Source organism: Myotis lucifugus, unplaced genomic scaffold, assembly GCF_000147115.1.
Source record: "Myotis lucifugus unplaced genomic scaffold, Myoluc2.0 scaffold_141, whole genome shotgun sequence".
Lineage (NCBI taxonomy): Eukaryota > Metazoa > Chordata > Mammalia > Chiroptera > Vespertilionidae > Myotis > Myotis lucifugus.
This window is the reverse complement of record NW_005871189.1, coordinates 2,206,688-2,219,246: the sequence shown is the minus strand read 5'-3', so window position 1 is coordinate 2,219,246 and position 12,559 is coordinate 2,206,688. Positions and strand designations below refer to the sequence as shown.

The 12,559-nt window shown below is 44.5% G+C and overlaps 1 protein-coding gene across 2 annotated transcripts; it reads right to left on the bottom strand.

Moving 5' to 3' along the window:
• Positions 1 to 1,715: 1,715 nt before the first annotated feature.
• On the bottom strand, positions 1,716 to 6,628 carry GSTK1 (glutathione S-transferase kappa 1). 2 transcript variants are annotated; one of them, XM_006094743.3, is made up of 8 exons: positions 6,473 to 6,628; positions 5,867 to 5,948; positions 5,595 to 5,723; positions 5,186 to 5,286; positions 4,980 to 5,015; positions 3,088 to 3,204; positions 2,262 to 2,355; positions 1,716 to 1,999 (listed from the first exon to the last, which is right to left on the bottom strand). In XM_006094743.3, exons 1-8 carry the CDS (start codon positions 6,542 to 6,544, stop codon positions 1,950 to 1,952), a joined length of 681 nt encoding a protein of 226 aa, XP_006094805.1. In that variant the 5' UTR covers positions 6,545 to 6,628; the 3' UTR covers positions 1,716 to 1,949. The 2 variants fall into 2 exon arrangements, with proteins under 2 accessions (XP_006094805.1, XP_023614649.1); XM_023758881.1 differs by lacking the exon at positions 1,716 to 1,999 and adding an exon at positions 2,027 to 2,088.
• Positions 6,629 to 12,559: the final 5,931 nt, after the last annotated feature.

Below are 12,559 nucleotides of genomic sequence, written 5' to 3'. Positions count from 1 at the left end.
ACCATATTTTTCATGATCTGCAGGTGAAGGCTGAAACGCGTTATCTGGAATTCTTGACTTGGTAGATTTGTGATGAATCCATTTTATACAAACAAAACCCTTTGTCATAGTTTGTAGTCTGCCTGGGGCCTCTGAACTAGTGAGCGCAAAATCCCGGCCTTGATTGTAGTGACTGCTTTGCAGAGGCAGCAGTTGCTAAATGTCGTTCAGGCTGACTTTACCCGATGACCAATACATTTTTTATTGTTCATCTGCTGGATGTGACACTGTGAGGTGTATACAATAGATCCCATAGGAATCTCATCTCAAGGGGCTTACTGTCCAGAAGAGGAAAGACAGGTATATACTAACTGTAAGACAAAGTACAAAGTGACAAATGCTGCAAACAAGGTACAAAGTGCTTCTGAGGTCAGAGGTGAGACATTGTGCTGAGAAGGGTGGGGACCAGGAATGTGAGGGGTCCCAGACTGCAAGAGGGTGCAGGCTGAGGAACGCCCCCCCCCCCAGTGCACGAATTTTGTGCACCGGGCCTCTAGTGTAATATATTTTAATATATCAAGACAAAATTGAGATATACTATACAATCTTTTTTCCAATCAGTAGCATAGCCTAAGATTTCCGATGTTCTTCATAATTCTTCAGACATACAGTTTTTGATGGCTATGAGACATTACATCTTAGATGTACCATAATTTATTCAAGCATCCTCCTACTATTAGATATCAAAGTTATTTGGTATCACAAATAATGCTGAGACAAGCATCTCATGAAATCTGCTTTGAAGGAGAGAGTGCTTATTTAGTCATGTACTTCAGGCATCACTTCACAAATCAGCCTAGGAAGGATACCCTGAAATCCTGGAATCTGCTGGAATAATGGGAAAGGGGGAGAGGGGAGGAAGCCAAAACGTGATAGGGGACAAATGGAGGAAATAGATGTGAGATGAGAAAGAGCCAGAGGGAGGGGAGAATGGAAAATGGCTTTTGCTCTTAAAACCCCCCGAGCTGAGCCATCATAGGCTCTACACTTGGTTCCCACCAGGCCTCCAAGTGTGGTTTCAGCTGCTGAATAAAGGGTATTCTCAAAGAAGTTCAAATACTGTTGGAACACAAGGTATTCTGATTATTGCACAGTGGGCACAGGTAGAGAGCAGGGACTTTGGATAAATAACTGGGGGAGTGGCAAAGCTATACATTTGTGTGGGAGCAGCAGGGCTTGCAGTAGGCAGGGAGAGAGGCCTGGGGTGTTCTCAGGATCTGTCCTGTGGGTGAGAGGGAGCTATGAGGGGATGAGCAACTCCCTCAGGCCAAGGCAGCTCCAGCCTGTCTCCCTGCACTGCCTGCCCTGGTTCTGCTGGTCAGTGTAGCTGGACCTGGTTTAAATATCTGAGCACAAGCTCAGCCAAGCTCTGGTTCCCTCTAGTCTTCTCCCATTGGGCCTCAGGTTCTAATCTAGCCCCATCTCAGACACTGTGGCTGGTCACAAGGCGGTAAGTGCCAAACTGGAAGTTGCAAAATCCATGTGGCTTAGTGTGCTGTCCCTGACAGAGAGACCTAGGGAGTTTCTGCAGCAGAAAAAGAGGGACTGTTTCCTGCTCCTTCCACACAACCTGTCCGAGAGGGCAGGAGCTGGGAATGCAGAAGAGCTGCTCTTCTCGAACACCTGAGTAGACAGGATGTGATGCCAGCAGCAAGGACACACAAACACTCCGAGAAAGTATATCCAATGGCATTAGGTTTATTCTGTGGGAAGGTCGAGTATGGGGCTCTCAAAAGGCACCTGTGAGGCACAGAGCAGCCCTGAAAGTGAGGCAAATAAGGCACCACAGCCAGGGCCACAGAGGAACCTCCACCCCATGGGGAAACCAGAGTCCTAGAGCCCCTTGGTGCAGGAGGGGTGAGCAGATGGTCTGCTTCTTATACAAATGGTTCTGCTTCCTCTGGGCATCCTTATAGTCTGGCACTCACGGCTGGAGGCACAGGACCCATCCACTTCTCTCCTGGGTGGAGAAACTCACGCATGTCAGGCTGACTCCACAGCCCCAGAAGAGCTGTGCTTGGCTTCAAGGCACAGAGGCTTCCTTCTCTCCTGAGGGTGAAGGTGGCCCCTCCCCATTCAACCTCAAGCAACTGTGTCTACAGAAGGCTTCACTGTTGGACATACCTGGAACATTTTTTGCTCTGAGTCTGTTCCTTCTGCTCAAATGATATAATGGCGGGGGGCTAGGGTCAAGGGCAGCTCAGTGTGAACTTGTCACTTACCCAGCAGGTGGGCCAGCAACTCCATCCGGTCAGAGCCAAACAGCATGTGGGTTTGGCCGTCCAGGTGGGCCACAGTGACAGGCAGCCCAAAGGCCTAGAGAAAGCAGTAACAGTGCATGGAGGAGGGCGGCTGTTAGGCTACGAGCCAGAACTTGTCTGAGGACATAGAAGCAAAAAGCCTCTATGACAAGCATGTCAAACTCAAAGGCTAACATGGGCCAAATAAACAAGGTTTAAGTTTATGTGGGCCACAAAAAACAAAAGCTTTAATTTTCATAGAAATGTAGGTTTATTTAAAAAAGCATAGCATAAAAAAAAAGAAGAGCAATGATAAAATTAATGTTTTCTTCCTGACACTTGGCATCTCTTCTCTGCTACTATCTTTCCTACTTCAGGGGAAATCTTGTTCACAGTGATTACTTTCAAAACTGACCCAAGGTGAATGTCAGTAATTCTGGATCTGACAAGAGATTTATTTCCTGTCATAATTGTAAGTAACTGCTCATACCATTATATTGGCTGGGCCGCAAAAATATTTGCTGTGGGCCGCATGTGGCCCGCGGACTGTGAGTTTGACATGCTTGCTCTATGATAAGAGGCTCCATGGCTCTAAGGAGTTTCCTAACTCTCAGATGCTCTGTCGTCTATCACCATCTATCTCTACCTTTCCTTGGGCTCAGGGACAGGAAGAGAGAGGAGGGTCATCTGTGAGAGCTACGGAGGACTCATGTAGGGAGCAGCTTTGAACAGAAGCGTAGGGACCCAGCAGAGACTCGCAGGCTCTGTTCAGCACTGGGGTAGGGGGCACCCATCAAGAGTGGCTCACCCCGTATCTGCAGGCTGCCTCGGTGGTCTCCTTGAGCTGGTTCTTCACCTGTGGCGTTGAGATCTTTTCCAGAAGTGCCCGGGCTCCTTCTGTCGACATGCCTGCCTTCTCTGCAGCCTGAGGGGACGTGGCAGGGAGCACAACTGTGTCTGCATTAGTGGGAGTGGGGATCTCAGGAGAAAACTCGGGTCTTTCTACTTTCTGCCCCCAAGTTTTCCTGGCAAGGCCTTTACCCACCCACGAGTAGAGGTCTATCCTTGCCAAGAGGGGCTATTTTCTTCCATAAAAATAAAAATAAAAATCTGAGTTTGGTGGAAAAAGAAGTTATAGTTGTATCAACTGAACACCAGAGGGTGTCTTAGAGGCAGCTCCTCTTCAGTAATGAATGAGACAAGTCCAGGTGGTACCGGGTTAGGGGCCAGGGCAACTTTAAGGAGCTTGTTAGTAGCAGAACCAACGCTAGAATCTGGGGCTCTTGCCTTCCTACTTCTCAGAATTCCTCAATATCTCATGATTTTTGTTGTTTTGTTAAATCAAAGACTGTGCTCTAATTCCCATGGAATTTCCTGGGGACTTCTGAGCAGGCACATGGCTGTAGCCACCTGCTTGGCTTTAAGAGGATGATAAAGACTTCTGTTTGGTGTTTATTATAGTTTGGGATCAGTGGTTTGGCTGCACATTAGAATCTCCTGGGGGAGCTTTTAAAAATCCCAATTCACAGACCATTCCCTTGAGCAATTACATTGGAATTTCTGGATGGCGTTGCCCAGGTGTTCCAGGTAATTTTAATATACAGCCAAATTCGAGGACCACTGAAACCTGACCTCATCGGCCACCGCAGTGGAACAGGAAATCACGCAGTGCATTCCGATGCGACATTGTCTTTTACTCACTGCATGAGAGGACTAGATCCCAGACCAAATGCCCAATGTTAGGGGAATGGTTAAGTAAACAAAAACAAGTTCGCTGAATGGAATGCTATGTAGGAGCTAAGAATTACACAATAGATATTAAGTGAAAAGGCAAACCTATGCATACACTTTGCAGGAATAAAAACACTGGAGGATATGTTGGCCATTTTTGTGTGTGTTTAACTTTTGTAATTTGCCATTTTAGATATTAAATTTGAATATGCCTCAACTATCTTTTGTAAGCTGAAGGGAAAATTCTGTTTTGAATTTCCCGATTTAATCCCAAAGAAAAACATTCTGTGTGGCACACATTTCAATGTTTTGAGCTAGTCCCATTTGTTCTTCCTCAGGCTTTTTAATAATTCTGGCTTGACTCTCTTTTTGTTATCTCTTTTTAAAAATTTTATTAATTCTTTATTGTTAAAGTACATATGTCCCCTTTTCCCCCTATTGCCCTCTCCCAGCCTGTCCCTGCCCCCCGGCCCTGGCCTTCACCCCCTCTATTGTCTGTGTCCATTGGTTATGCTTATATGCATACAGGTTCTTTGGTTGATCTCCTATCTTTTTGTCTTTTTAAAGCCTGTTTTTAAAGTATCCTGATTTATACTCTGGATGTGTTGGTGAGATTTCTGTTGGGAGTGGTCTGGAGTCAAGACTTGCCAATACTTCATCCCTTCCTATGGCTGGGGGGGGGGGGGGGGGGGCGGCGGTGCTGGGGAGAAGCTAACAGTTATCCTCTCTCCCCCACTGACTTCTTCCATCAAAATTCAAATGTAGAATTTTCACTTCCCCTTTCAACCTTGAGATATACTTTTGAGAGTCCTCTTAGTTCCAACCTTTCAGTAATCTGGCCTCTCAAACACAGATGTCCTTTCATCCCAAATAACAATGACCTCTTCCATGTAGTAAGAAAACTATGTCCTCTCCGCCCCCAACTGTTCTCAGATTCCCTATGGAGGGGGGTAGGGCCTGGACACTCACTGCCAGGATGCTCTGGGGCTCCGTGATGTCTTCATCCTGGGAAGGAGAACACTCAGTAGGAAGGGGTGGCCGGGTGAGGGGTGGGATGGACAGAAGGACAGTGCACAATAGGGCAGGGCAGGAGCAGGTGTCTGGAGATGGGCCTCGGGGAGGGTCACCAAGTCCTCCAGGGTCTCCCATGTGGGTTCCTAGAGCCCTGCCCTCACCCGTGACCAGACCCGCATCCACAGTTCCCTGGACACTTTCTCCAGCATCTCAGGGTGCTCCAAGTTCACAGCGGTGAGGAAGCGCATGGCCGACAGACTTCCTGTGGGGCAGAGGCACTCAGAGGTAGAGCTCCCCCACCTTGTTTCCCGATGGTGGGCCTGCTCTTTCCTGCTTCTGACATCCCCAGAGCTTAATCGCCCTTGGACTCCTACCCAGGTTTCTCATAACTGACTGTCCTGCTCTTTTTCCTCTTATGTCCCCTTAACATTCTGCTTGTTCAACTCCGGGCCTGAGTTTTTCCAGGGTTTGTTTCCTTGAAGTTAGTCTCCCAGCCCTTCCTTCTTGGGCCTACAATCTCCAACTTCGCTGCCTTCTACTTGCTGTCCCCACTGGTATCCCACTCTTTACCTTTTTCAAGGATCACAGAGAAGAAGTCCTTAGGCAACTGGATGGGAACCTGGATGTGCTGTCCGAGGAGCTTTATGTCATTTGTCATGTATTTGGCCTTGAGAGGAAGCAGAGCTGGCGGCCTGTTCCCTAAAAGTGGAAATTTGGACCTGCTGGTGAGAGACCTAAGAATCCCAGGCTTGGGGGACCCCTACAGGGTTTTGGGCAGCCCCCTGGGCCTTGGAAATCAGCCCTCCCTCAAATCCTAGCCCCAAGCGCTGCTTCCTTTATACCACTGTTTTTCATGACCCCTGCAATGAAGGTCGGGCGCAACTGCAGGTGGACGTTCCAGATGTTCTTATATCGGCACAGGATCTGCAGGAGCAGAGGAGAAGGTCAGAGCCCACGTGCAAAATGGAAGGCATGCGCATGGCAGAGGGAAAGGCAAGGGTGTTGCATGGCACCTGGTTAGCCAAAGGCTCTAAGCGAAAAGTAGGGATTAGGCGGACACCCTAAATTGCTTGGTTTGAAATGGCAAAACTCTCGCACTCCTAGAAATCTATCCCAGGACCTTAGCTCCTATGGACGGTTTCCATCCTCCCCGCCCCCCAAATTGACACCAGAGGGCTAAGAGGTGGGGGTGCCCAGGCTTTCTCCTTGACTTTTCTGAGTTGCCCCTTTTCCAAACCGCGGTGGGAAACCACTGTCTTAGGCTAGAAGGACTCGACCTGGAGCCAGCGACTGTATCCGTTTTACGAACACGAAGTGACCTTCAGCCCTGGTTCTCTATCTGCATGTCCTAAACTCTTCAGGCAGCGCCAGGAACTGCGGGAGACCCTGGGCCCTGCGTCCTGCGCTCGCCCTTCCCTCGGCCCTCGCCGTCCCAGCCCCGGCGTCACCTCGAAGCCCAGCCAGGAGTAGGGGGACAGCACATCGTAGAACAGCTCCACCGTCCGCGGCAGGGGCCCCATGGCGAAGAGAAGCGAGCGCCGCTCCAGAAGAGGCGGCGCACGTTTCCTTTTGCTGGAGCGCGGTGACACCGCCTCCCGCCCTCACCGCGCAGCCTCCCGGAGGAGAACCGCCCCGGCGGGGTCAGGGGGCTGGGCGGGCGGGGCGGGCGGGGCTGCGCCGCCGGAGCAGAGGTAGCGGGGTGGGGGGTGGGGTGGGGCGGGTGCGGTGTCCCCAGAGGAGCTCGCAAGCCCGGTGACCTGCGCGATTCGAGGTCACCGTCCTGCCTTGGGGTGGAGTCTGGGGCAAAAGGCGGTGGTTTGAGATGCATGCTGCACCTCCCACTTAGCTGTGCTCCCTGGGCAAGCTGCTCACCCTCTCTGAACCTCAGTTTCCTCAGCCATCTTACAAATGAGGATACTTATATGATAACTCCTACCTCATATAGACTTAAAAGGACTCAGATTGGCAGTGGCAGGAACTTCCCCGGACTGGAGCAGAGTAAGAAGTGGCTAAACATATAGATAGATGGGTATTGATATATAGATTATCTGTATTTCTCAGAGCTTAGCACAATGCCAGGAACATATTTGACCATCAATACATATATTGTGAGTGAGGGAAGGTGAGTAGTAGGCCTTCCTGCAACAATAATTGGAGCGATAATGCGGAATGATCTGTGTTACTGTATTTGTGAATGTCATATTGTTTTATAATGGGACTACACTTACCGCAAATACACAGACTTTGTTAAAGTTTCACTTAATTTAAAATCACTTTTAACATTACTACTTTTGGAAAAATACATAACAATAAATATTCCACTTCCCATTTGTATTTATAAGGAAAAACATAGGCCATCAGAATGCAAAGACACATTATAAACATTTACATAGAGTAGAAAATGGAAGGTGGGATGAGAAATGATGCTATCACTGTGCACTTGCAAATTAATTGCTTGTTGATCCCTGAAGCTGAAAAATTATACTTTGTTTTTCTCTATTGTTACAGAAAAACCAGAGAAGAACCAAGCAATGCTTAGAGAGACGGAGTTACATTTATTACGCGCGGGCCCAGAGGAAAATGTCTCTCAAATTCTGGGTGAAATCACACAGGAAGTTTCCTGTATTTATACAATCTTACCCTCTTTGTTTCCCAAATATGGGGTTTTTCCGGTTCCCTTTGCAAGTTCTTAAAGGGCCCTATGTGCTGGCGCTTTGAGACCTCGGCCAAAGGCTTGGCCTGACGCCAGCACTGATAACGAAGGTTTAATGGCCTCTCTGAAATGGGAGTAGTCTTATTTTCCTTATTATTTAAGCCAGCAAGCATCTACAGAAGCCAAAAATAGCAGGGTTAAAATTTCAAACAGCAGTTTTTATATAAGATGGATGCTTCACTATAATATTATTTAAAAGTATCCAAGAGCTAATTGAGCCTGGTGATAATAAGATTTTATTTTAAAAATAGATCATGACTTATTTTTTAAACCTTTATATATGGAAATAATTTTAGACTCACAGAAGAGCTATAAAGATAGTACAGAGAGTTTCTGCATGCCCCGCATCCAGGTTTCTCTCAAGTGAGTATCTTATGTAACCATGGTATAATGGTTAAACTAACAAGTTAACATTGGCTAACATTACTATTAATTAGATTACGGACTTCATTCGGATTTCACCATTTTTTCCACTAATGCCTTATTCTGTTTCAGGATTCAGCCCAGGACACCTCATAGAGTTTAGTTGTCATGTCTCTTCAGTCTCCTCCCATCTGGAAGTTTCTCAACTGTTTCATATGTTCCATGACCTTGACTGAAACTCGGCCAGGGGTGAACCTGAGGAGGGGCAGTGAAGGATTAAAGAAGACAGAGAAGAGATCACTGCCTGGATGAGGAAACAGTGACACAGCCTGTGAGCAGAAGCTTTGTTTTATAGTCAGATCACACAAAGCAAAACAAGGGGAGTGGTCAGCATGTTGACAATGTTCTTGCCGAGTTTCAAATCTATTTCTTTACTCAAGCCTTGTTTTGGCAGCACTTGCTGCACCTCCCACAGCCAATTAGCTACCTAGAAACAAGGGAGGACTATAAGGTCAAGCTTAATTGTGCTAGGAGGGCTCTGCCCTCCAAGCTGGGACTTGTATGTGGCTCTGCCACAGGTCAGTCCGAGGCTTGACCCTATAGCCGCTCCCTACACTTGACACTTTTGAAAAATATTGCTCAGATATTTTGTACAATGTCCCTCAAATTGAGTTTGATGTTTTCTTAACACTAGGCTGGGGTTATGGATTTGGGGGAAGTACTGTATAACACACAAAGTGCCCTTCTCCTCAGATTGTATCAGGGGGTTCTTGATATCAACATGACTTATTATTACTGGTGATGTTAACCTAATCACTAGGTTAAGGTGGACCAACTATCAAGTTTCTCTACTGTAAAAATCACTACTTTCCCCTTTCCATACTCTAGTCTTTGGAAGAGAGTCACTAAATGCAGCCCGCTCTTGGGGTTGGAGGAAGGGTTGGGAAGATTAAACCACCTCCTTGAGAAGAACAGCAAATAATTTGTGGACATGTATTAAAACCATCACAGTAGTTAAGACATTTTAGAGGAGATACTTTGAGGCTGTGCAGATGTCCTGTTCCTCCTTAAACTTTCACCAACCAATTTTATCATTCATCAGTGAATCTTGCCTGCAGCAATTACTACTGTGGTGTTCTAATGGTACTTTTCTTTTTTTAAAAATAATAAAGTCTCTTATAAGACTGTGATGTTAATTTATTTTTTTTTTTATTTTTTTTTTATTTTTCGCTAAAAGTATTACAAAGGGTATTACATAAGTGTCCTTTTTTCCCCCCCGCCCTTGACAGGCCCCTGCCCTCCCTTACCCCCCAGTGTCTTATGTCCATTAGTTATGGTTATATGGATGCATACAAGTCCTTCGGTTGATCTCTTACTCCCCTCCCTCCTGTCCCCCAACCCTCCCTGGCCTTCCCACTGCAGTCCGTCAAACAGTTTGAGGCAGCTCTGCCACTGTATTTTCTAATGGTACTTTTCTATTTCCCTCATTTTTTCTACATTTATTAATTGGAATTTTTCTGAAAGAAAAATTGTCTCATTTATTTATTTATTTATTCACTCAATCGTTTATATCAGTATGGACTCATGGATGACATTTAAGAATCATAGAATGGTAAAAGCATTTAATTTGCAAGTGTCTATATCCTTCTTCCATACATTATTATTATTATCATTATTGTTATTAGGTTGGGCCTTGTTGTGGATAATTGTGGATAATATGGAGTGGGACAACAATAGAGAATAAGTACACTTCTATGCACAATTATCTTCATACTAGAGGCCTAGTGCATGGATTCGTGCACCAATGGGGTCCCTCGGACTGGCCTGTGGGGATCGGGCCAAAACCGGCTCTCCTACATCCTCCTAGGGTCCTGGTTTGTGAGAGGGCATAGGCCAGGCCAAGGGACCCCACCGGTGCACAATCGGGGCAGGGAGGGACCTCGGGAGGGCTCCAGGGCATGTCTGGCCAATCTCACCCAGTCCCTGATCGGCCAGACCCCAGCAGCAAGCTAACCTACCAGTTGGAGCGTCTGCCCCCTGGTGGTCAGTGTGCATCATAGCGACTGGTCCAACGGTCGAACAGTCAGACACTTAGCATATTAGGCTTCTATTATATAGGATTGCTGAGAGGAGTGTCTAATACTGTTTAGAGTTGTTGGAACAAGAAAGAGTATGTAAGTCAATATTTAAGGTAAGAAAAGTAACTGCTAGAGGAACTAAATGTGATGTAATTATACAAACTTTGGAGGAGGGAGAAGCGGGTATGTAAACCAAATTTCATCTTTCATGGACAAGTCAATGATATTGTCTACAGTTGAAACATCACTGGAGCTTTAGTCATGTAATTGAGAATTAAATATCTGAAATCAGAAATGCTTTAAATAAGTTGCCTTTTCAAATCAGTAAAAGATGGATTATTCAGCAAAAGGTACTGGAATAAGTGGGAGGTTTAGACAAAATGTAGTTGGACCCATACCTCACACCTTACACCAGGAACATATTTGGATGGATCAAATATTTAAATGTTAAAGAGAGAAACCAGTAAAGTACCAGGGAAACTATGGGAAAACTTAAATAATCTTGTGCCCTGGTTAGGTAACTCAGTTGGTTTAGAATGTCCTCCCAACAAGCCAAAGTTGGGGGTTCAATACCCGGTCAGGGCACATACAAGAATCAATCAATGAATGCATAAATTCTCTCTCTCTTTCTAAAATTAATAAATAAAAAAATTAATCATCTTGGCATAGAGACACCTTTGCTAGCTATAATGCTAAAATGCAGAAACCTTAAAAGGAAAGATTTATACATTTAATTATATGAAATTCAAAAAAATCTGTTTGGCCAAATCCAATAAGTCAAAAAATAACTGGGAAAAATATTTGGGTTCATTTCAGTCAAAAAGCTAATTATCATAGGGTAGAAAGAACTAAAAACAAAACAAAACACAACCAAGTAAAAGAACAGAAGCCTAGTGGGCAAATGAGCAAATGAAATGAACAGAACATTCTCAGAAGTGGACATAGAGATGCTCTTAAACATAAAAAAGCCTACTTGAACATGTTTATGGATATTTCAAGTTAAAATTACCCCATGATATATTCTCATCTATTAAGTTGTCAGAGGTCAAAGAGTTTGATGACTCAGAGGGTTGTAAAGTCATTGTCTTATGTATGACAATGGGTGTGAGTATAAGTCTGTACAACCTCTAAGGAGGGCAGCTTAACAATATCTTTCTGGTTTATAAATGCACACACCCTTTGACCTAGAAATTTCATGTTTAAGAATTTATACTCTAACCACGTTTGCCTACCTTCAGTATGGAGTGCAATGAGGTTATTTATAACAGCATTGTTTATAATGGCAAAAATTAGAAACTACCCAAATGTTCATCAATGTAGTACTAATTCAATACACCAATATTTATAATATTTTCAACTTTAAAAAGAATTTGGAAGCTTTTTGTATATTGAATGATATACTATATATTAAGCGAAAAACAAAGTGTAAAGGAGTGCATATTTTTTGCTATCTCTTTTAGGAATTGGAGTACTCTCTACGTGTGTGGGTATACACATGACATATATGCTTGTTGATATGCTGAATGGAGTAACAAAAAGCTGATAGAAATCGGAGGAGAGAAGCTAGGTGACTGGAGGTGGGCCAGGAGAAAGACTTTTATTGCACATAATGTTTAATGCTTTTTGATTTTTTGACTCGTGTGAATATATTATCTACCCAGAAAGAAAGACAGGCCGGAAGGAAGGATAGAGGGAGGGCGATAGGAAAAAAAAACTAAGACAGGAAGCAAGTTGCCTTTAGGAACTTGTTCTGGCAGAACAGGGAGGAGGTTGCAAGGAGACTTATTTATATGATTCATTTCCATGTGTATATTTTACTTAGATTTAAGGAAAATGTCAGTGATGAAGGCCATGTAGGAGCACATGTGATGCAGTTTTAAGATATAATATTTGCCAAGTTGCAACTGAGTATTGACATCACTGGTTCTAAATGCCCGACATTTTCCTAGGGATTTACCAAGGGTTATGTGAAAGTCTGTGTGCTAGCTTTCGCATTTAAGAAACCAGACTACAATGTGAGAGCGTGCAGTTGACATTTTTATTGGATAAGCTATGCTTTATTAAAGGAGGTAAGCCTTGACAAGCCAGGGCATTCTAAATATGATTAATAAATTTAGTTGGACCATTTCACAGTTCATCAGGACATGTCAATGTGACATCATCGCAGCTGGGAGCAGCTGATATATTCTGTCACTATACCCTTGTAAGTATGTACAAAACATATTGGACATGTGGGCAAAAAAAAAGGAAAATAGCTGTATTAAGGACTATATATATTTTTTCTTAATTTCTCAGACTCGCTTTCGGGATGATAATTTCTTTTGTTCCATTTCTCTTTTTAATTTTTTAAAAATATATTTTTATTGATTTCAGAGAGGAAG